The sequence below is a fragment of the Rosa rugosa genome, chromosome 1 (assembly GCF_958449725.1).
Source record: "Rosa rugosa chromosome 1, drRosRugo1.1, whole genome shotgun sequence".
NCBI lineage: Eukaryota > Viridiplantae > Streptophyta > Magnoliopsida > Rosales > Rosaceae > Rosa > Rosa rugosa.
Genome location: NC_084820.1, coordinates 3,677,568 through 3,698,997, shown reverse-complemented (window position 1 = coordinate 3,698,997; position 21,430 = coordinate 3,677,568). Strand labels below are relative to the sequence as shown.

The 21,430-nt window shown below is 39.7% G+C and overlaps 4 protein-coding genes and 1 pseudogene across 5 annotated transcripts; 1 reads left to right on the top strand and 4 right to left on the bottom strand.

The window, feature by feature from the left end:
• Positions 1-68: 68 nt before the first annotated feature.
• LOC133711127 (protein NONRESPONDING TO OXYLIPINS 2, mitochondrial-like) lies at positions 69-2,100 on the bottom strand. The gene is made up of 3 exons (XM_062137296.1): positions 1,481-2,100; positions 1,270-1,388; positions 69-472 (listed from the first exon to the last, which is right to left on the bottom strand). Exons 1-3 carry the CDS (start codon positions 1,630-1,632, stop codon positions 453-455), a joined length of 291 nt encoding a protein of 96 aa, XP_061993280.1. The 5' UTR covers positions 1,633-2,100; the 3' UTR covers positions 69-452.
• A 137-nt stretch (positions 2,101-2,237) lies between these two features.
• Positions 2,238-7,673, bottom strand: LOC133711121 (peroxisomal fatty acid beta-oxidation multifunctional protein AIM1). The gene is made up of 18 exons (XM_062137288.1): positions 7,438-7,673; positions 7,269-7,340; positions 7,096-7,158; positions 6,947-7,003; positions 6,791-6,858; positions 6,603-6,684; positions 6,465-6,520; positions 5,603-5,905; positions 5,317-5,403; positions 4,820-4,994; positions 4,527-4,648; positions 4,130-4,293; positions 3,669-3,923; positions 3,394-3,515; positions 3,160-3,281; positions 2,879-3,027; positions 2,505-2,643; positions 2,238-2,402 (listed from the first exon to the last, which is right to left on the bottom strand). Exons 1-18 carry the CDS (start codon positions 7,529-7,531, stop codon positions 2,361-2,363), a joined length of 2,172 nt encoding a protein of 723 aa, XP_061993272.1. The 5' UTR covers positions 7,532-7,673; the 3' UTR covers positions 2,238-2,360.
• A 1,093-nt stretch (positions 7,674-8,766) lies between these two features.
• Positions 8,767-14,354, bottom strand: LOC133711098 (protein tesmin/TSO1-like CXC 5). Of its 2 annotated transcripts, none has more exons than XM_062137274.1 (8): positions 13,583-14,354; positions 12,548-12,655; positions 12,143-12,320; positions 10,979-11,341; positions 10,645-10,739; positions 10,478-10,572; positions 9,775-10,194; positions 8,767-9,464 (listed from the first exon to the last, which is right to left on the bottom strand). In XM_062137274.1, exons 1-8 carry the CDS (start codon positions 13,864-13,866, stop codon positions 9,220-9,222), a joined length of 1,788 nt encoding a protein of 595 aa, XP_061993258.1. In that variant the 5' UTR covers positions 13,867-14,354; the 3' UTR covers positions 8,767-9,219. The 2 variants fall into 2 exon arrangements, with proteins under 2 accessions (XP_061993258.1, XP_061993252.1); XM_062137268.1 differs by having other exon boundaries at positions 8,767-9,470; positions 13,583-14,351.
• A 1,271-nt stretch (positions 14,355-15,625) lies between these two features.
• Positions 15,626-17,001, top strand: LOC133711092 (methylthioribose kinase-like; annotated as a pseudogene).
• A 76-nt stretch (positions 17,002-17,077) lies between these two features.
• Positions 17,078-21,430, bottom strand: LOC133711085 (uncharacterized). The gene is made up of 3 exons (XM_062137258.1): positions 21,188-21,430; positions 18,448-18,748; positions 17,078-17,989 (listed from the first exon to the last, which is right to left on the bottom strand). Exons 1-3 carry the CDS (start codon positions 21,384-21,386, stop codon positions 17,386-17,388), a joined length of 1,104 nt encoding a protein of 367 aa, XP_061993242.1. The 5' UTR covers positions 21,387-21,430; the 3' UTR covers positions 17,078-17,385.

Sequence of the window (21,430 nt, the reverse complement as noted above, 5' to 3'; positions counted from 1 at the left end):
GATCCGACATTTGCATCATGGCTTACTCTCTCAAAGATTATGTCAAAAGTAACAGATTGCAATAAGGGTTCTGAAAACAAGCGACTGTCCAGCAGCCTTAAAATTGGAACTTGAATCACCTTACAATGTCACAGCGTCGTGTATAACTTTGTAATTTGACATGCAACTCATAGCCGGTAGATAGTAGATATTAAGTAAACTAGAAACACATTATTGGGCACCTCCCTTAAATAACAACTTAATAGTCCCCCAGCTTGGTTGAGCAGGAACAGATTTAGCCTCCTTTACAAAGGTATTCAGACAAAAGGATGAAAATCAACAAGCACTGATGCCCAATAAACTGTTTAACACATTATGCTACTAAAATCCATAAATAAAAATGTCAACGAGTGCCCTACATTGCCGTCAAACAAAATCTCTGCGAGAACTTGATAGAGAGAGAGAGAGAGCTGTCATAAAGGCATTGAAATTCCTGAAATGGAAAAGGAAGTATTAGGGTCCATTTGGGAGTGAATGATTAAAAGAATAAAGGATCTGGATTTGACATTAAACTAGATAAGTTAACAGAACCAAAAGATTTTAAGAACGCTAATATAATGCATTTGGAGTAACTCCATACAATATGATAACACCTAAATCACTTGATTTGGAAATACTCCTCCCAAATGAACCCTTAGAGTGCAGCCTTGATCCCATGAACTAGGCCGAACATGACTAAATCAAGACCAACTTGATTGAACGATATTAGTTTATCAACAATTTATTTGGTTATCTGCTCACCAATGATTCAGATAGATGGGGATAAACTAATAAGCTCGAATACTGCACAGTTCAGTAGGGTGTGTAAGTGTATGTACAGCATGCAGTTTCAGTTGAATTGTGTTCATTCCTTAAAGGATTATCCTGTTGTAGTTTTATCTTCTTCTTTTTCCCATAAACTACTTGTAAACAACAGCAACCCAGTATTTCTAAATTCCACCAGGGAAAGAACACAAGCTCCCTTAGAAGCTTATATAATAGCAAGCCAATAGAAACTCAATCCATCCACACATGGCACAAAGATCAGACACATACAATAACCAGAATTGAACGAAATAGATAAAATGTGTATAAAAATATAAGCATAGCCCAAAAATCCCATTCTGTCAAGCAACCAAAAACACTAAAGATTGAAACTTTAGAGTTTCTTCTGTGACTTTCCAACCCTTAATCAATACTTAAAGCAATGAAATCAGGTGAGAGCTTAAAAAATTAGAGGAAAAGGCTGACCTTGAGGAACTAATCCCCAGCTCTGGGACTCAATTGACAAGCTCGATGTTAACCGCGCCGAAGCAATTGCACTGTGCAATGGCATCATCGACTCCACGCTGCTCAGTTCCAATGGTAACCTAAATAATCAAACACAAAAAACTTTCTGAGATTCCAGATTTGCCCAACTCAATTTCAATGGTAACAAACGAGAATGAGAAATTGGAATAACCTGGAAATGCGTCGGACGGGAGCGGGTGCCGGAAAGTGAAGGCTCGATTTGAGGGAAGAGAGTTCGGACGACGTCGTTTTGGTGAGCTTGTGAGTGAAGGAGGAGGGGTGTAATCGGGAGGATAACCTAGAGACGACTTTAGAGTAGGCCATTGCAGGGAGGGAGCTAGTAGTGAGTCTCTTCTACTGTGTTTGGGTTTTGGGGGTTTTGGCCGCTCAGCATTCGAGGTTTATTGCTTGTGATTTTTGTGGAAAGAAACGGCATGTCGTTGGCTAGGTTCGATCCATAAGCCAAACGTCCGAGCTCGGACAAACCCGACCCGACCCGGTTACATTCCCTAGGCTTAAAGCCTTAAGCTAAGTTTTGGGTTGAATTTGTAGCCATAATCAATGTTCTAAATATCTATAGATATCTCCTTTATGAAACGCTATATCTTGTTTCTCCAATATATTTATCGATATATATCATATAGGGTATCATAATATTTCAGTGTCTGATATCTGTAAGCCGATTTAAACCTTTGTCCTGATCTCATGATGACCTTCTGCAAAACTCACTGAACAATGCCGGGAATGATCGAATATGGAGAAACTTTGTGATTCATTTAATCATTTTGGAAGTCCATTGTGGACATGACATTGGTGAGACACGCCGGATTCAGACACATCAAGTAACTTTCTCGAGTTCTGTACAATATCCAGTTTTTTATGATACTTCCTGGATCTATTAGACCATTCACAAAGGAGAGGGCAGAAAGGAAGGTGAAAGCTTATTGCTTATTTTGGAAACCAACCACTGGCGAATTATCAAAGTTACATTACAATACTATAGGGAAGCAATCGCATGAAATTTATTTTCCTGAATAGTTGAAGGTACCGGTTTACATGCGTGACCTTGAAGATGAGGATGATGCGGGTGCACTCTGCAGGACAAGGAAAAAGATATTAGGTAAACAAGACACAGAGAATAGCTTCAATTCATCGCAAACCAATCACGTTTGAAAATAAGAGTTGGGTGTTATTACCAGAGGCAAGCCTTTTGTTGCTCTTTCTTCCAAAAACCTTGATGGTTTGAAGAAACCACCGTATACTCCTGACCATTTCTTGAGAGTAGCGTATATATGCTTAGGACCAACCATATCTGCCCAAAAGACAATGCCACCCCTGCCACACAGACAAATAGTTTAAATGAGCGAGTGGAAGAACTATGAATAGTTAATAAGGGATACTCATAATTTAGCACGCTGAGGACTGTCAAAGCAATACAAAGCTAAATCTATTTGCACTAATACCAGAACGGGAATCTGATCAAGTTTCACAAACAAAAAAGAATGTTTGCAACTTGCAACATCTTGAGTTCAAGCAGAAAGTCAGATAAAAGGGTCAAAATAGAACTCACCGGTAATTTGGGAAACTCATGCCAAGAACAGATGCAATGTCAAGGTCTGCTGCTCGAATAACTACTCCTTCATCCAAAATACGACATGCCTCATTCACCACAGGAAAGAGTATTATCTCCAGAATTTCTTGGTCTGTAACAGATAAAGGCTGCAAGCCATAGCCCAGAAAATTCAATGAGTATGGTTGTCTCAAAAGTGTCTAAAATGAAAGCTCCTACTTACCCAGAACTTTCAATTATAACATTACTTTGTGCAAATGTAAGTTGAAATGGGAGAGTACCTTTCCACCAGGCATCATATTGGTAATTCGTCTAGACTCCTCAATAATTGGTAGCACAGACAGATCAGGCTTGGGCTTGCTTCCCTTTTCATAAGTGTAATATCCTTTTCCATTGTTTTTACCTGAAATGCCATAAACACAAAGAAAATCAAACGCAGAAAAAGTAAAAGCATTCCAGGCCTCCTTCAAAAGAAAAAAAGGAAGATGAAGATATTTGGCGAAGTTCAATATTACCATTTCGTCCATTTTTGACTAAGAGTTCGACCAATGGTGATTGAAATGTGCGATCAGGGAAAGCACTAGCAAATTCCTTTCCAACAGCAAGAGCTACTCCATAGCCTGCCAAATCCTGAAGTCTGCAAGTTAAGAGAGCTAGACACAATCAACAATGCAGTTCTAAAGTCCAAGAGCATGTAGGAAAAATGATCCCCAAAAATTCTATACAAGATTTTCTGGAAGGAAAATAAACAAAAACAGTCAGTAGGAATAGTGAAAGGGAAAAAAGTTACTGGAATGGACCCATAGGAAGGCCAAAATTGCTGATGATCCTGTCAATCCTGAACACATCGACACCTGAATTGACCAATATATGTGCGCCTTGGGTATAGGGAAAGAATGCCCGATTGACTGCAAATCCCGTACAGTTACCAACCACAACAGGAACTTTCTTTATTACTTTTCCAACCGTCAAAAGGTCAAGAATTACTTGTGCCGAAGTCTTCTCTGTCCGTACTATTTCAAGAAGAGGCATCACATGAGCAGGACTGTCCATCAAAGTGCCATGTCAAAGAAAGTAGAAATTACAATCAACAAGCATTCCATGATAACCAAATAAAAGAATTGATAAGAATAAAATGCTACTAGTTGAGTAGACATATCTAAAAGCACACTGTTTCAGAGTGTCAAACAAGTGTGTTTTCTTCAAGTGGTAAAGATGCATGTTTTTAGGTAGAAAAGTGAATCAACTAACCTGAAAAAGTGTGCCCCCACGATGCGATCCTGAGATCTCGTCTTTTCTCCAACTACATTGAGGTCAATAGTGGATGTGTTTGTAGCCAAAATGCAACGAGAAGGGCAAACTTTCTCAAGTTCACCAAAAATCTTTTGTTTGAGAGGAACGCTCTCAATGACGGCCTGCAAGGAAGTTACAACTGCATCAAATGCCTTTTCAAAATATTTTCAAGATAAAAGATCATACAATATCATTAAACACAGATATTAGGTAGAGAATAGATGCTTAGACAGTTAGAGCACCAAAGTGGACAGTACAGATGAACATAAGGTATTATGTCTAAAAAAAATAACTAAAAATACGGGGACAAAACGTTCACATTTAAAATTCAAAATGACACTACACAAGAGCCTACCTCTATGACCATATCCACATCTTTGAAGTCTGAGTAGTCCAGACTACCTTTAAGCAATGAGAGAGCTTTGTCTGCCTTATCCCGTGTCAGCTTCCCTCTAGTTACCAAGACTTTGACATTTCCTGTCAAAAATAAAAACTATGAGAAAGTATCCGACGCTTCCAGGAACAGGATCTCGCCAATGCATAAACCAAAAAAGGCCTGGGTATACTATTAATGATTTGGAAAAGAATATGCATCACATAATCTGCTAAAAAACTAGGCATGGACTGTTAATGCCAAGAGTGAATCACCTTCTATTGTTCGTACACCCTTCTGAAGAAATTCAGAGTTGATTTCTTTGAGAACAACAGATACATTGCTCAGAAGAAGGGCTGTAGCTATGCCAGAACCCATCAGACCTCCCCCAATGATAGCAACCTTCTTTATATGCCTTGGTTTAAGCCCAACATCAGTAACCTTGGGCACCTGCATAAGTCACAACTCAGAAGACAACACAATGAGAAAGAAAGAGGCTAAAGAAATAGCTTGTTAAAGAAGACAACTACATGCCCTTCAAAATCAATTTAAAATGATTGGCATAAAATACGATTTTTAGAGCCAAGCACAAATATTTGGTTCAAGTGTTGGGAAATTAAGCTACAACAGAACCAATCAAACAAAAAACAGACTAACTAAAACAAATGAAGCAGATGGAGATCAGTCTTGATGTGCTAACAGAAAGAATGCAGCTATCCGCTAATTTACAAATTGATCAACCCCTGAGGAGTTACTTACAAAAGAATTGTACCTTTGATGTTGCCCGTTGCGCAAAAAATACATGTACAAGACCTTTTGAAGTGTCTGATACAACTAACTCCTTAAAAACCTTAGCTTCCTGTATGAAAACTTCATTTGTTAGAATATACGTGAACAGGTGGCCTGCAAGCTGTTTTCCAGACAGTTGGTAAAAGGTGCTAGCAAACTAATTATGATATAAATCATTATTATCATTATTATAATTATGATTATTTATAAATTAAAAAAAAATAGAAAAATAAAAAGAAAAATGAAATTTTCAAGAATACCAACATTACCTTCAGAACTCCACTATATCCTCCATGAATAATGCCCTCTTCAATTGCATCGAGGCATACTTGATGCTGAGGCATATTGGGAGCCGTCTTTCTGGCTTGTTGTCTAGCAACTTTAATTATCTCGCGTGCCTCAGATAGGGAGCAAAGCTTGTCTGTCCTGTGAAGGGACCGTAACCATGGTTTTCGCGTCGCTGCAATGTCCAAAGCCCATAATCGAGATACTTTCAGCAACTCTTGAGAAGCCACAATAGCATCGATAAGACCAAGCTTTGCCCCTTCTTCAGACATGATTGACTTGGATAACTGAAAAGTGATGTATGCTATAATTAAAAAGGACAGCCTATACTAAATTGGCATCAATGGGATGAACTTAAAATGCAAAGCTTTTTCAGCTGTTCAAAACAAAAGAACAAATTGAGCAGGTAGATGGTAGGCTCAAAATTTTATAGTTTTAAAATAGAAGACAAGCAATTGTTCCACACTTCTCAACATAATGAAGCTCTAATGATTTTCCAAGTGTTCACCTCTTGGACATTCATGCATAACTACATCTCATGGTCTGTGGTAATACGACTTATATCATTCCATTTAAACCAGACACCAAGCTAAAATTCAACCAAAATCTACCTCCCCTCCCCAGTACAGCAGATCTTTTCCTCAACTACCTTCTCTAGCTATACAAATAGCAATTCTTTCCTCTTCCACCTCCTCACGGTTCAGAGCATACCATAGTGTTTTAAATAATTCAATACTTTGATAAGTGAAGAAAGTTATTAATGAGAACAAAAAATATGACATTTGAAAATTAACCAAAATAAAAGAAAAAAAAATTAAACTAAGTATGAGTAGATGAACCAATTACCAGCATCATCTCAACTGCCTTCGGAAGCCCCGCAAGCCTTGGAAGACGCTGTGTGCCTTAAAGAGCAACAGTATTTTCACAATTCAGTCAACACTATCATGATGCTGTTGTTGCAGCTTATGTAGAATCAAGTCATACCTCCAAATCCCGGAATAACACCAAGTGTCAACTCTGGCAGGCCTAGTTGAGTTCTTGGAGCAGCAATGCGTGCATGGCATCCCTGCACATGAATTACTAATTAGACGTAATTGCACAAACAAATTAACCCACCAAAACTTTAACAAACTAAACTAAAAAACTGTCTGCTTAGGAGCGGGAGCACACACCAATGCCAACTCCAAGCCACCTCCGAGCGCAAGTCCTTCCACCGCAGCAACAACAGGCTTCTTCGAATCTATCACACAGACATCAAAGTATCAACTGAAAATCGTAACTGGTGTGGCAAAACAGATCCCAGCACTTTATTTTGAGTGAGTAAGTACCTTCAACAGTGTTGACCATCAAGTCAACAGATACATCAGGCATGAGCGAAACATCCCCTGCCAAACAAATATAAGGATGAACTAAATTCTCAGCCATCCAACACTAAAATTAACAGTAATAAGCACAGAAAAACTCATTTGAATCATACCGGTAGCGTGAACCTTCTCGAAAACATTGATATCAAAACCTCCAGAAAACCTTCCTCCATTTCCTTCAACCACACACAAAAGCAAAAGCATTCAAAAACACATTCAATTTTCCAAAATCAACATTCGAATCACGCAATTCAATCACCAAGAGTACAAAGCAAAGCTGAATTACCAGTAACGACAATAGCCTTGACGTCGTTTCTCCTCGCGGCCTCATCGAACTTCTCCTTCAGCCCCTTGAGAACTACAGCACCACATCAAAACCAAATCACACAGAGTCAGCACAATCGGCGAGCTAAAAAAAGAAAGTTAACGGAAGGTGAAGAGGTAGCTTGGATTACTGGATATGGCCAAGGCGTTGACGGGAGGATTGAACATGGTGATGACGGCGACGCCGTCGCTTCCGACCTCCAAGGTGACCTTGACGCCCGCCATGGATCCACGAACCAGAAGCAACCTAGGGTTTCGTGATGAGGATAAGAAAATGGAGGAGAAAGCAAAAACGAAGATGATTGAGTGTGAGATCACACTACTACGAGTTTTGTTATGCAGAGGTTGAGGTCTCGGGACTCGGAATATGTGAATTGACCAGGCAGTCGTTACGAAAGTTAGTGCGCCACGTGTTAATGATGGGATTCACATGGGACTATGGGAGGGCCTGCTGTGTTGACTAACATTGAGGTCAAATTTTTATTTTATTTTTAAGGTATTCCAAAGACTTAATAAAGCCGGAGGATTAATCTACCGATGCATGTAAAATGGCTCTGACTATGTATTGCAGCTCGGTGTCTGGTCATTTTGACGGCTCTTGTGAGTCGAACACGGGTAGAGATTCTCAACCAGAACGCTCAACTAAGAATCGGCTCCAACTGTGCAGTGTAGTACAATACTTGGCCAATGTAACAGCTTCGTGAGTCGAACGTGATGAGGATTCTCAACTAGAACGCTTAACCACTTACCATTTATATTGGTTTGAAAAAAAAAAAAAAAACTTTAATTTGATTGGGTTTTGAAGTTGTTGGCGGTTGTTAAAAGTGCTCTTCTTTTCTAAAGCTTCAAAGGACAAAAGGAAAGAAAACTAACTAATAGCATTAGGCTTCACAAGGCCATCAATGAGTTACTGTCATCTTTAACATTTTGCGTAATGAAAATTGACATGGAAAGCAATATGCATAAATCAGACTCTTGACCCGGGCTATGTTTCGCCAGATTATCCGTATATCATATTATTTTCTCTATATGTATGGGAAACCAAGGAAGTAGAAAAGGACTGCATTAAAGTTGTGCAATTCATTTGTAAGGTTCGTAAAGGATGCAGGGTAATATCAGTACTATTAAAAAGATTGATGAAAACAGCATAAGGTTGTTAAAAGTTGTTGAAGTGTTGCTTCTAGTTTCTTTTTTGGGGAATAAGGCATGAAGTTTTGAATCATTTTTTTAATGTTTATTTTGACTTGACCTTTGATGTTCATCATAGCACAACTAAAAAGAATCAGAAAATAAAAGAATGCCTCGTTTGTTTCACTAATTTGGGGGCTTATGAAAAGGAAATTGTTGCATTCAAAAATGATTAAAGATGCTATTTGACTGTCCTTGGCCTGGATGTTTAGATTTCCTTACAACAATACGTAGATAAAAGATAAACACACAATGAAACACTGGAAAGAGGCTAACAGAATATAGGGCTATAGCACTGTACAAGAAACTGCAAAAAGAATACTTTTTGCAAGAAAAAATTAAGTTACATATTCCACCATAAGTGGCGAATGCTCGCTGTTTCTCCAGAAATTATGAAAATATCGAAAAGGCCAAAAAGAGTAGGAAAATTAATAAAAAATCCTACCTTGTAGCAATCAAGCTAGCTATGATGTTAATTTGTATGGAACAATCTAAAATGATATCTTGTGCAATTACAAGGCTCTGCATTTTACACCACTTGGATCGAACTATGGTTGAAGCTAAAAATTCTAATCTACAATATATTAATAACCTAAAAAAACAAAAACAAAAATTAGATCCTTCTAAGAGTGGTTCCTAGTACTGTCTTGCCGGTTGACACCAACAAGTCGACTGAATTTACCTTGGGTAAATCTTGTGTGCTGAAATGTTTTTACAGTTCCTCTTTAAGCTTTTGGTTTATTTCCTCCATTTTCGGGGACGGATGGGGGTTTTGGAAGCACAGTACTAGGGGATAAAACTGCTGCAGTAACTATTTGCGACGTCCTGGCTGTAGGTGGAACAGCAGTTTTTGCAACACCATTGCTAATTGGTCCCTGTTGACTGCCTGTTTCCGTTCTTGGATTTGGAGTTCCATTGCCAACTTGCTCTCTTTGAGCTGCCGCTTCACTTCTGGCTAAAGATGAGCACTCTGCTTCTACAATAAAAAATTAAGAGGTCCATTGATTTCCAATGTCGAAGTGGTCAAAGGAAAATAAAGCAACAATCATTGTGGACTGGACACTAAAAGGAATCTCAACTTAACCTAAAACAAACCCATCAGTTATGTCATTTTTTCTTGTAAACATTTTGCCATCCTAATGGGACTAGGTACAACCATACAGGGGAGGGATGTGTGTAATAACAGCTGGATCAGGCCAGGAAACCATATTCACCAACAGTTTGATTATGATCGAAAAGTTTTAACTTCTTAATCCAGATAAGAAAAAGGTTGGACTTGCCTTTAAGTTCTCCGCGAGTGATAAGCATATTTAGGCAGCCTCGAAACTTTGCTAACACAATTCTTTCTTGTTCTGCATAGACTTCTGACATTCCTTGTCCATTAGGCAACTGAGAAGATGTGTTGCATCCATCCCCCATTAACCTATTAGGAGAAGCAGCTGACATGAACATTGTATCTTGTTCATCACACATCAAGGCCAAAGTTCCGGGAGACATTGGTCTCCCTTTTGGCCCATCAACACCATCCGAATTAGAATCTTCAGGGCTGATTTTGTCAGCTTGGTTTGCTGTAGAACAATCATCAGTCACAGCTTTCTGAGTGTCAGATTCCTTTTGGCTTTGCAACCTGTCTTCTGTGGTTGTAGCAAGGGAAGCTTCTGTCTGATATTCTGCCTGCTTCTCTGCAGCATTTTTTCGGTCTGCACAGATTGGACAGATATTAAACCAACCCTTTTTGGTCAAACTAAAGCAACATTTTCATGGCTATCAAAATCACTTGAAAGGCAACTACTTGAAGCATCATCACAATAAATGATTTGCTACTAATGGATTTTATTGTATAGTGTCAATAAGTGATGTCATCCATCTTCTGTATCTCATCTTTTGGAACTATTAAAGAAGAGAAGATTTTATGTGCAGAGCCTTGTGAAGAACAATGAAATTTCAATTACTGATTCGTCATCTTATGAACCAGTAAACTACCTGCAAGTGTCTTTGCTGCTTCTTCTGCTACCACAACCAAAACTGAGCAAAGCTCCTTCAAGTCCTGTGGTTGGATGATGTCTGCTAGGAGAGACCTTCAAAGATCATACACAAATTAGTTTTGAATCACGTAGATTAACAGTAGCTTATAAAATCACCAATTATACCTGTATGTGAACTTTGAAGGCCCTAATCCTGCAGTACCAAGACGAGCAACAGGGACCGAAGACGAAGACGGTGCAGGCGGTCTGAGATGATTTGCCTGGCAAATATAGTAGCATGCATTAATGATATTATTCCAAACTAGAATAGTGCCAAGATGAAGTTAACAAATTATATGCAAAAATCATTGATAATTATTTTCAATCATCAATTTTAACTAATAGCTAAATCCTGGCCAGTTAAAAGAGATAATCATTATCATAATAGGAAAATTTGTTTCCATTGCTTAACACCACTAATTTTTTGAGGTTATTACTTTTACCACAAAACTAAATTTACCTGTGGAAACTGTCCTATCCTATGAGCTGATGGATCCTTGCCTGTCTGTCCAAAAAAGAGTTCCTGACCTTTTCTTTTCTTGGATACCGGTGGGGATGATATATATCCAGAGGATCCAATTGCTCCAGTAATGGCAGCATTTGCTGCCTGTTGAAGATATGCCATGTTGTTGTTATGGTCACCATGAAATAGAGCTTGTCTCTCTTCACTTCCTTCAAAGTTTTTGCAGTCTATGCACTTACAATTCTCAGAGCAGAGAATGTTGGCTTGGAAGCATTCGCAATATTTCTTGAGGCACCCTGATTTCTTGCAGTGGCATCCTTTATTGTGCTTTGCCAAGACCACAAGCTCACCTGCTTCCTCCTACACATTTCCAAATCAGTCCATTTTCTTGTCATTCAGATGGTACCAGAGAGGGAGACCAATAGGTACTATATAAAGGACGCCAAGCAGAAATTATAACCATATATTAATTAGAAGGTATACAATTCAATTACTTGAGTAAAATAAGTAGTTCACTTTAATCAAGTCAATTTTTGTGATGGTATAAGACAGTGAAAAATAATTCATCAAAAAGGAAAACGGCATGTGCACCACAGACTCCCTAAGGACACTTGAGCATTTATTTAAAATATTTCAGCATAAACATGTAAAAGTAAATAGAGCACGTAATGATTTTCTCATAGACTCTGAAGGTCTTGATTAATTTCAGAGGAATATTGTGTCCTCAACTTCTTATCAAAGTCAGTGGTGCACAAAGGGTCAGGATTGCAACTGCCGCACACTAGAAAAGTTGGGTTCTCTCATGTAGAAGCCAGGAAAACAAAAACATCGGCCTAGAAGTTTGATGAGCACACTAAATCCTAGCTTTTAACCTATTAGTACAAGACTCCACATGAGATGAAGCGGAAATAAAAATGAAGTTAGAGAAGAACATCTTCAATGCTGTCTTGACTTTAGAACCATAATACTAAGAGCAAAAATGTGCAGTGCACACATGTTAAAAAGAGCCCTTGTGGATGCCTTCATGATAGCTAAATAGTCAAACTCTAGTTTATTGACTCAAAATCATGTGCAGAACCGAAGTTGTGGCCTCGTCATCCAATAATATCAATTTCAAAGTGGATCATGGCAGAAAGCAGTCCAAACACTAAGTTTACATACCCGACTATCCCTTGGTCCATGTGGGCTGCTTGCAATTTTTGGCCTGAATGCATTTGGATTACGCTCCAAAGTAGCCTCCACCGCATCTCGCCTAGCACCTTCATTTTCAACATTGTTGCAACAGTTTACACAGTTGCAACCGTCACAGTAAATTCCAGATGCAAAACACTCGCAATACCTGGTCATCAAATAACAAAAGAATCAACTTCATATCAGGTTTGTATTTTTGTGTGTTACAGTTAGTTGATACACTAAATTGATGTAAGCTAAACCTTTTTGTAGGAAAATTTTCGTTTGGCAAAGGAAAATTAAGAACAACCATTTAGTCTTAAGGTCAAAGGGGGGGCAAAAAGTCAGTGTAGTATCTGAAGCAAAATGGAAAGTGCAAACAAGTTATGGACTTACAGCTTTAAGCAGCGAGAGTGTTTACAATTACACTGTTTTTGCTTCTTAGGAGTGCCATCTTTACCATCAACATTCGGTCTTGGTCTTGATTTTGGGGAATCTGGTTTCCTATGAAAATAAAAATAAAAACAGTGTTTATAAGACCAGTAAACCAACTTGAGCTTGCACATAAGGATTTTCATTTCAATGCCTACATATGTATCTTCAGATGTGTCAATATGCACAATAATTACTATAAAAATTCAACCTTGTCTGTACATCAATAAATGAACATCAAATGTACACAGATGGATCGGCAATCATAGCAACTTAGCATCTACGCCCAAATGACAACTCATTTACCGAAAAAAGAATTGCAATTGAACAATCCAAAAGGAAAGAAACTCAATCAGCCCCAAAAGCCATGTGGTAAGGCATTTCTTCTTTGGAGGGGAAGCAGAGTGGCAACAACATCAGTCAATGCTCGCATCTCTTAGGGAAGTATGTCATTTGAATTATAGAAAGAGTTTAGGAAATCCTAAATTCCAAACTAAATTATCACACAGAAAAGTCCAATAAACGTCATATTTAGCTTGTGTTGACACATAGCACCCAAATGCACCCTAGTATATGTAGATCAAATGCAATTACTTCAGAAACGTAAATTCAATACTCCCATTCATTTACAAATTGAGTAGTTAAAGTAACTGAAGTTCAACAATGCCAATATCAAAAACCCCCCTCAAACACTCCCAAAAATTCAAACAACAATAAAACTTCACCCTCCAGAATCAAACCTTCAACAAAGATCTCAACATTGTTCACTAGACCCCAGAATACACAAGCTCACAGACTATACTCTCCAAATACAACAGCTCTCAAATCACCTCCAATTCTGAACTCAACTCACATCCTACTCCACAATCCGAAAATCCAAACTTCTCAATCAAATTGAACTACTAAACTAAACTATTGAGCAATAACTAGACCACAAAATCATCAAGTACCAAACATTTCCAAACAAATTAGAAAGAAAAAAAGAAGCTACAAACTTACACAGGCCTAACTGAAGGTACAGGTGGCTGCGGCGGCACCGGCACCGGCACCCCCACCACCTGCGGCTTCGGCTGACTCTGCGGCACAGTCACCGTCTGCAGCTGCGGCTTCGGCGGCTCCGGCAACGCCACACTCCCCGAGGTGGTGGCGCCAAACCCCGTGAAATCGAGCTGCCTCGCAAGCTTCTTCGCCGGAACGTCCCCGGACGACGTCGTTGCACCGGCCGTTACCGCATCCGATTGCGGCTTCTTCGGAGCCGAATCGGCCCCGTCGCCTTCCCCCATGGAAATCCAAAACCTCACCAGAAAGAAAATAAAAAATTCAAATTTCGCCCAAAAATTTTCCGATTCTTCTAAACTCAAATCCACTGATTACTGCCGAAATTCCCCGAATTCAGATCCAGAGAGTAATCGGAAGATTCCGCCGCTCAGAAATTGGGCCGCGGCAAAGCTCAAAACTCACGGCGGAGCTCGACCGCCAGTGGCCGCAATCGGAACGACGCCGAATTGAACACAGAGAGAGTGTGGGGGGGCGAGGAGTTAAAAAATCTAGGGCTGGAAATGTGGGGAGGAGAAAAGCGAGAGTCTTTGGAAGATTGGAGAGAAGAGGGTTGAGAAGAGAGAGCGAAGGCGCCTCTTTTTGGTTCTTCTTCTTCTTCTTCTTCTTCCTCGGCTCTCTCCTCCCTCTCTCTTCCAGGCTTTTGAATTTCAATTTTGGGAATATTGGACGGTGGATTTGGGGTTCGGGGGGGTCATCCGACGGTGGATGGGGAGAGTGACGATAGACGGTGGGCATTCATAGAGGAGTGGGAGTTTTGCAGCGATTGGCCGTCGGATTAGAATATAAACAAACTTGGAGAGAGAATTTTTTACCGAACAACTTTATGCAAATAACCGATCGGTTAAAAGAGGCGGAGAATTGAGTTATGGGTTTGATCTTTATGATATAACCGCATAAAAATATGAACAATTCTTAGGTTCACCTCTAGGGTGAATGAGCTCATTCACCCTCTCTTGCGATTAACACATAATAATTTTCTAATTTTCTAATCCAACTATTCATGTTGTATAATGTAATATAAAGATTAGCTCTGTAAAAAATCAATCAAATTGAAGACCTTTTAGTTATTCATTTCTATGAAATACATGGACGGTTTATCATAGTAGTAGTAAGTGTTGTTAGAACCATCCATTTGTTTGATTCAATTAGATAATTAAATGATTTCCGATTCGATTGATTTTTTACAGAAATGATCTTTAAAGGATAATTTAAGATATAGACCGTTGGATTATAAATTTATTAAGTAAAAATATGTTAATCGACAACGGGGGTGAATATGCTCATTCACCCTAGGGGTGAATCTAAGAATTGTTCTAAAAATATAAAAGAATTACCACACTAATTAATCCTAGACGTCCGCACTTTTTGTTTAATCTCACCCTACTCATTTTTCCTATGTTGGTGAAATTTGAACTTATGATCTACATAATATATTTACAAATAGTAAAGTTGTTACCTACTATCTATTTTAGAATTTCGTGTACATTATCTTATTCTCGTGCTGTAAAATTTCATTTTTTACTTGTATTTTATTCATTTTTCTTTTTCTTTTTCAGCTTATGTCACAAGCCTAAATATGTAAAACATAGACTGCAATACTACTCCACAACAACTTAATGTGATGCGATCATACGAAAGAGATTCGTCTTTTTATATTTTGACTTGTTTTTAGTTTGTTTTTGTTTTGAAACACTAACATTAGTGTACTTACTATGAAAAGTACATTTGTGTGTGTCTATTAGAAACATACAAAATAATCGTGGTGCTAATCTCATCAAAACTTTTTGAGGTCAAAATTCAAAACTCGATGAGATTTACACTCCAAGAAAACAAAGTAGTGCAACTATAACAAGCATAAGTTTTGACCTTTCTCCCCGCCCTTTTCGCTCAAGAACTTAACTGACAAAGTGAAAAAGAATTGAGTCATCTTAGAAACAAACTGAACTATGTAACCAAAAAAAGAAACAAAGAACTATTTATTTTTGGCTCCATGAAATGGTTAAGAAGCATGTACAAGTAAAAATGAAGTTGGCGCTAAAAGGACCCACGACATGGACTGTCGGACTTTGACGTTGAAAATTCCGGTGGAAAGGCCAAGCAACTTTACGTGGCTTCGATCTTGTTCGAAGGTTTCCATGAAGCATCGAATCAAATGTACACGATGTGATAGAAGTGATCGTAAAATAGTAACAAAAACTATGACCAGATTCTTTGAACTTCGCTCACAATTCCAATTCCAACTTGTCAGTTGTCAACCTTCTTTCACACTTGGCCACCCGCCTTAAACCCAACAGTGCCAGAGAAATCTCCCAGACTACATTACCTTCGCACGTGCCCCCTCGATCTCTTCCAAACTCGACGGCAAACCATCAAAGAAGTCGTCGACGGCAAACCTCAACTTGGTCTTCATCGTCGTCGGCTCCAAGGTCTTTTTCGTCATTAAGCAGGCTCTTCCATGTCGACCAAACCATATCGTTGATTGGCATAGATGCGATACTTGGAGCCTCCGCATGCATATCATTCTGAGAAAGGGTTTGGTGGCGGGAAGCCGAGAATTGAGTACCCTGTGCTGGCGGACGACATGTCCCAATACTCTGTTCTTCGCGTCTCTACTTTATAATTCTACGACGGAGCACAAACGCGGCGTTGCTGAGTTTTGTGGGAATGTGGAGCTGTGTAGGTTAACTGCATGAGCAGGTGGTTTTCTCTGACCCTAGCTTGCAAGGTTTCTGAATATAACCGCTGGATTAGTCCTTATCTTTGCTGATGCGGAAGCTTTGAGGGAAGACAAAGCTTTGAAGATTGAAGTTGCTGAGCTGAAGTCCCAGTTTTGCGAGCGAGCACAAGCTCTAATACATGGAGATCTTCACACAAGCTCTGCAATGGTAACTCGTGAGTCGACTCAGGTTATAGACCCCGGAGTTTGCGTTTTATATATGGACCAATCGGTTATGATGTTGGAGCTTTTCTTGGCAATTTGATTCTGGCTTTCTTTGCACAAGATATCCCCGAACTGCATACATGGAATGTATTCTCAACACTGTTCATGACACTTGGGAACTTTTCCACGAGAAATTCATAGCACTGTGGGATGAACACAAAGATGGAAATGGTGAGGCTTACATTGCTGCGATTTACAACAACTCTGAGGTTCGTACACTGCAGGATTTGTATCGTGACACCCTTGGGTTTGGCGCTGTGAAAATGATGAGGAGATTTGTTGGGGTTGCTGGTTGCACATGTTAGAGGATTTTGAATCGATTGCTGATGCTGAGAAACGGCCGGGCTCAAGTAGTTTCCGCCATTCAACAAATCCAGTAAATGGCAAGTCGAAAAGGTTAAAATTGCAATATGCTTGACGATTCTTAATTTCGTTTATATACGAATATAATCTGTATTCATAAACAGATTATCGCGTTGTTGATTTCTGACAAATAAAAAAAATGTGGTGTAGCTTAAAGACTGTACAAGTGTTCCTTTCCAGAAGGCAGAAGCATTCAAATAACAAATAAACACAAAGTGAGAATAGTACCGAATAATCTATATCGACATCACCACCCACAGATCATTGACCCGGAAGAGAGCATGTAAACGGTTTAGAGTCGCAAATAAGCAGAACAGAATACTAGAACTAATACTAGGCTATGCGCAACCTTCCTTACTCCTCGAGAGAAAATTACAGATACAGAAATCGAGCTGGTGAAGACAAAATTACACCTGAAAAACGTGCCCCAGGCACACTTTTAATATGCACCTCCAATTCGGTCTCGCCCCATGCCACGGCGATCATCTCGTCCCCGATCCATGTACATAGGCCGGTTATAGTCCTTTGGTGGCAGACCACCCCTTAACGGTGAACGGCTTCTCTGCCTAGCATCATGTGCCCATCGGCCACGGTAAGGAGGAAGTGGTGGTGGTGGTGAAGGGGGAGACAGTGGTCGCCTTTCAAATGCTTTCCTTTCAAAGAAACTATCCCTCCCGCGATCTCTATTACCCCTATCCATAGGCATTGGCCTATCAAACTTGGATCTTCCTCTATAGTTGTCTGAGTAATCCAACCAATCTCTTCGCATTTGGTGGTCAGGAAACCTGCCTTCATGCCTTGGAGGTGGCAGCCCAGCACCAAACTCTCTGGGGCCATCTCTAGCCCAGACACGAGGAGGAGACCTATAGCCATTCAAGGGTCTTCCATGGGGAGGATCAATTGGAGGACCAGGGAAGCGTCTAGGCGGAGAATTTGGAGGCGGTACACCAGGATATCCCCTTCGAGGACTTCCCCCAGGTCCATCACGGAACTTGTTGCAGTTGTTACAGTGGTCCCGCCTTGCAAAGTTCAAGTTGCCACATCTGCACATGGTTAATTACATGCATCAATTCTGTGGAACAATAAAAGCAAACTAAAGTGGCCAGCATAAGAAAACAAAACTATAAGAACAGCAACCTTTTCCTTAAAGGGTTAACGCGATGCTGAAGCTTATAACTACTAAAATACAAAATCATTTGCTCACTGTGATTTGGTTACTAGAAAACTTATTAATGTAAGGAAGAATATTCAACTAGGGTATAAGCTTCAGCCTAGTTGAATATTCACTTTGAAGCTTAGTTGCATAAATCTAACTCTTCAAAACTTCTGACAAGATTCTGTAAAGTCTCTACATGTGCCTATCTCTATTGGCAAGGAATCACTAAATCAGAAGAATCAGAACCATCTGATACAATGATATAGTATTGACAACTTCAGAAAAACCTCAAAGATAAATGGAAAGGAAAAGGAACCAAACGAAAAACAAGGGTAAGTAACTCACAAAGGATCAGGGCAAAACCAGTCTCCTTCCCTTGGGCGCACATTTGGATTGTTTCTACTCCCTTCAACTCTGAACGGCCCAGGACCAACCCGTGGCCCATCTAGACCTCTACCAAATGGTCTGCCAGCACCCCTTCCTCCTCGACCATAAGGTGAGTTGTCTCGATATCGACCAGGATCCCGTGCACCGCCAAACCCACGACTGCGTTGTGGACCACCTGAATGACCGTACTCAGAACTGTAGCGATGATCTGCATCCCTACGACGTACAGGAGAAGCAGAACCACCACGTATTTTATATCCTGGAATAAGGTCGTGAATTGCAAAGATGAGAAACCACCGAATTATACAGAGAAACAGATAATGGAGTATACTATACTTGTAGTAGCCAAGGGATTGGGAGTTGCAAGGACTGCTACCATCATTCAGGGCATCTCTTCATTGTGGGTAGGTAAAAGAAACATATTATAAGTGTGGAAGACAGTAAGAAGTTCAAATCCTTGTCCCCAAACAACTGGCGTATATTACCATTAAAATACAGCAATAAGCAAGTCAAACCAGGATTACTCAACCTCACAGTCCACGGCACACAGGGTAGAAGGCACCATTGAGACGATAAAATTACAGAGAGTTCATATATTTTCAAAAAACCAAATCCAATTTACCATATGAGCCACTACAAGCCATATCCAATACCACATCTATTTAACCTACAGAACTGGAAAAACCCAGAATCATTAGTTTGGAGCAACCACATCTCTATGCACCATTCGGGGTCACAGGGAAGAAAACTTTAACCATATCTGCAGCCTACAATTAGAAGATGGATATGCACCTAATTGATACTCAGCAACAGAGAACAATAATCCGAAAGCAAATTTGTCCCAACACCGACAGTTGAAATTTGCCAGCAAGATGTAGCAGTGAAACCAATTTTACATGCCCACAGGAAAAGAACTGCCAGAAAAGAACAACACAGAACTTCAACCCTCCAGATAATTCAGTTTACCCACTTCCGGTTTGAATGTTTGTATAACAGACCATCTTGGCTTTTTTTTCTTTTATTTATGAAAATTCAACTATGAACCCCAGATTTTACTAAAAAGCCTTAAATTTTGTCAGTTATCCCCCAGGAACTGCAATGCATAATCATTCTGAACAATAAAGGCATAAAGCAATTAATTAAGGCATATCCAACCCGAATAAGTAACTCCCCATCACTATATCGCCACTGTCACTATACTTTTTAGAACTTACAAAGTGCATTCTAAATGAGTTGGAATCCAAAAGTTCCAAGGTTTCTGCAGCCTTTTTCTCTACAAGCTCCCTTCGCATATTATTAGTATAGCGAAAAATACCTAGAAAATTTGCAAGACCTAGTGGACATACTAAACGAACTTCCCCAAGGTGCGTGAGTCTACACCCAATTTAGCATTGCAGGGGAGCATAAACTCATACAAGTTAATATATACATCCAACTCGCCTATCAGAATGAAGAATAAAAAAATGAAAAATAAGACCCATAGAAACACCATCCCAACCACAAATTAAAGAACTAGAGAAGCTCCATATTACCCGACAAACAACATCTTCCTTATTGCCACACACATCCAACCGAGGAAATTTCAGGACCATTTAACCAAACTGAATTTCCCATCATTTGCAGTTGACCTAAATTTTCATCTTCCAGCAGCATCCCCAAGTAGACCAGCCTTACTGTTGGTTTCAATTTCAATGAACCAACATTATAATGTTTAGTGATGGTAAGTTCCCAGAATGCTTTCACCATGCATGTTCCAAACATCTTAAGCACATATCCCTCTCTAACTTCCAATCTTGATAGGCAGCAAATAAATCTCTTACTGGATATGAGCCGGAAACTATAATCATCAATCCCATGAACTGATGAAAATTTATCAATTTTACCCCCAAAACACCGCAACCATAGGCAATACACAAAAATGAGGCCCAGACACCTATTTTCATCGATGCAGCAACCCACAAGTGCAGACATCATGTACAATTCCCATCATTCATATCTCCCACAAACAAAAATACCCAGAATATGAAAATATAATCCCCCAAGACCATGATCCACGGTTGCACTCACACCAACATGCCTTCCCAAGATCAAGTTCTTGCAGGCAACATTCAGAGCTGTAAGACACAACAGCAGAATTTATTCACAGTTTATGACACTGCATAAGTGGTCATAGATAGACCCACATGTTCGACATGCAGCGTAAGCAACAGGCAATAGGTTCTCAACACCCAATTTTCATCACTAGCACGAATTCGTTGACATAATTATAGCTGTTAATCAAAAATCCGATTAAGCATAAGCTAAAAATTGCTGGTGTTCTAACAATTTCCAATACATGATTTAGTTTGTTCAAAGCTAACCTCATAGAAGCATCAAATCAAATACCAAAAACACCAAAATCTGAAAGTTCATAATGGTTTTATATAGATCTATGTGCATAATGGTGCATATATCCGTGACAGTAATCATATCAATTAAAAATAATAATAACAATAATCACAACTTTTCTAAACCAAAGCATTTCAAACAAAATAAGCTCTATCCAGAAATCCAACGGCAGCAAAACGCTTAGATTAACAAACAAACAATAAGCATAAGAGTATGAATAACGCTCTGGATCCTAAACCGATTTGAACATAAACCAAACCAACAACAACAACAACAAAAAATTGAGAGCGAGAGAATCAGAGAAACGAACCAGGGTTACCGGCGTAACGATCCGGACGAGTGTACTGAGGTGGAGGAGGCTCGTGACGGACCTCGCCGGGCTCATAATCGCTGCCGCGGCCACCGGCGCCGCCGCCTCCTCCGCCGTCGCTGGTGGAGGGACGGACGACGAGGCTGCTGAGAAGAGGCTGATGGTGCGGTGGGGTTTGCTCCTCGTTTCTCGAGCCCATTGTTTCCGTTTTGCTTCGCTGTAGCAATGAGCTACGGAGCTGGT

What these genes read in the sequence shown, in the direction of transcription:
- LOC133711121 (XM_062137288.1), bottom strand. Translation starts at nt 7,531, where the DNA reads ATGGCGGGCGTCAAGGTCACCTTGGAGGTCGGAAGCGACGGCGTCGCC. An exon ending in CAACGCCTTGGCCATATCCA is followed by an intron (nt 7,341 to 7,437) that starts GTAATCCAAGCT and finishes GTGGTGCTGTAG; the next exon opens with TTCTCAAGGGGCTGAAGGAG. An exon ending in ATATGATGCCTGGTGGAAAG is followed by an intron (nt 3,028 to 3,159) that starts GTACTCTCCCAT and finishes TATGGCTTGCAG; the next exon opens with CCTTTATCTGTTACAGACCA.
- LOC133711085 (XM_062137258.1), bottom strand. Translation starts at nt 21,386, where the DNA reads ATGGGCTCGAGAAACGAGGAGCAAACCCCACCGCACCATCAGCCTCTT. An exon ending in TCGTTACGCCGGTAACCCTG is followed by an intron (nt 18,749 to 21,187) that starts GTTCGTTTCTCT and finishes ACCTTATTCCAG; the next exon opens with GATATAAAATACGTGGTGGT. An exon ending in TGGTTTTGCCCTGATCCTTT is followed by an intron (nt 17,990 to 18,447) that starts GTGAGTTACTTA and finishes AACCATGTGCAG; the next exon opens with ATGTGGCAACTTGAACTTTG.
- LOC133711098 (XM_062137268.1), bottom strand. Translation starts at nt 13,866, where the DNA reads ATGGGGGAAGGCGACGGGGCCGATTCGGCTCCGAAGAAGCCGCAATCG. An exon ending in GTACCTTCAGTTAGGCCTGT is followed by an intron (nt 12,656 to 13,582) that starts GTAAGTTTGTAG and finishes TTATTTTCATAG; the next exon opens with GAAACCAGATTCCCCAAAAT. An exon ending in GGATAGGACAGTTTCCACAG is followed by an intron (nt 10,740 to 10,978) that starts GTAAATTTAGTT and finishes TATATTTGCCAG; the next exon opens with GCAAATCATCTCAGACCGCC.
- LOC133711127 (XM_062137296.1), bottom strand. Translation starts at nt 1,632, where the DNA reads ATGGCCTACTCTAAAGTCGTCTCTAGGTTATCCTCCCGATTACACCCC. An exon ending in CCCGTCCGACGCATTTCCAG is followed by an intron (nt 1,389 to 1,480) that starts GTTATTCCAATT and finishes TTGATTATTTAG; the next exon opens with GTTACCATTGGAACTGAGCA. An exon ending in CTGGGGATTAGTTCCTCAAG is followed by an intron (nt 473 to 1,269) that starts GTCAGCCTTTTC and finishes TTTCCATTTCAG; the next exon opens with GAATTTCAATGCCTTTATGA.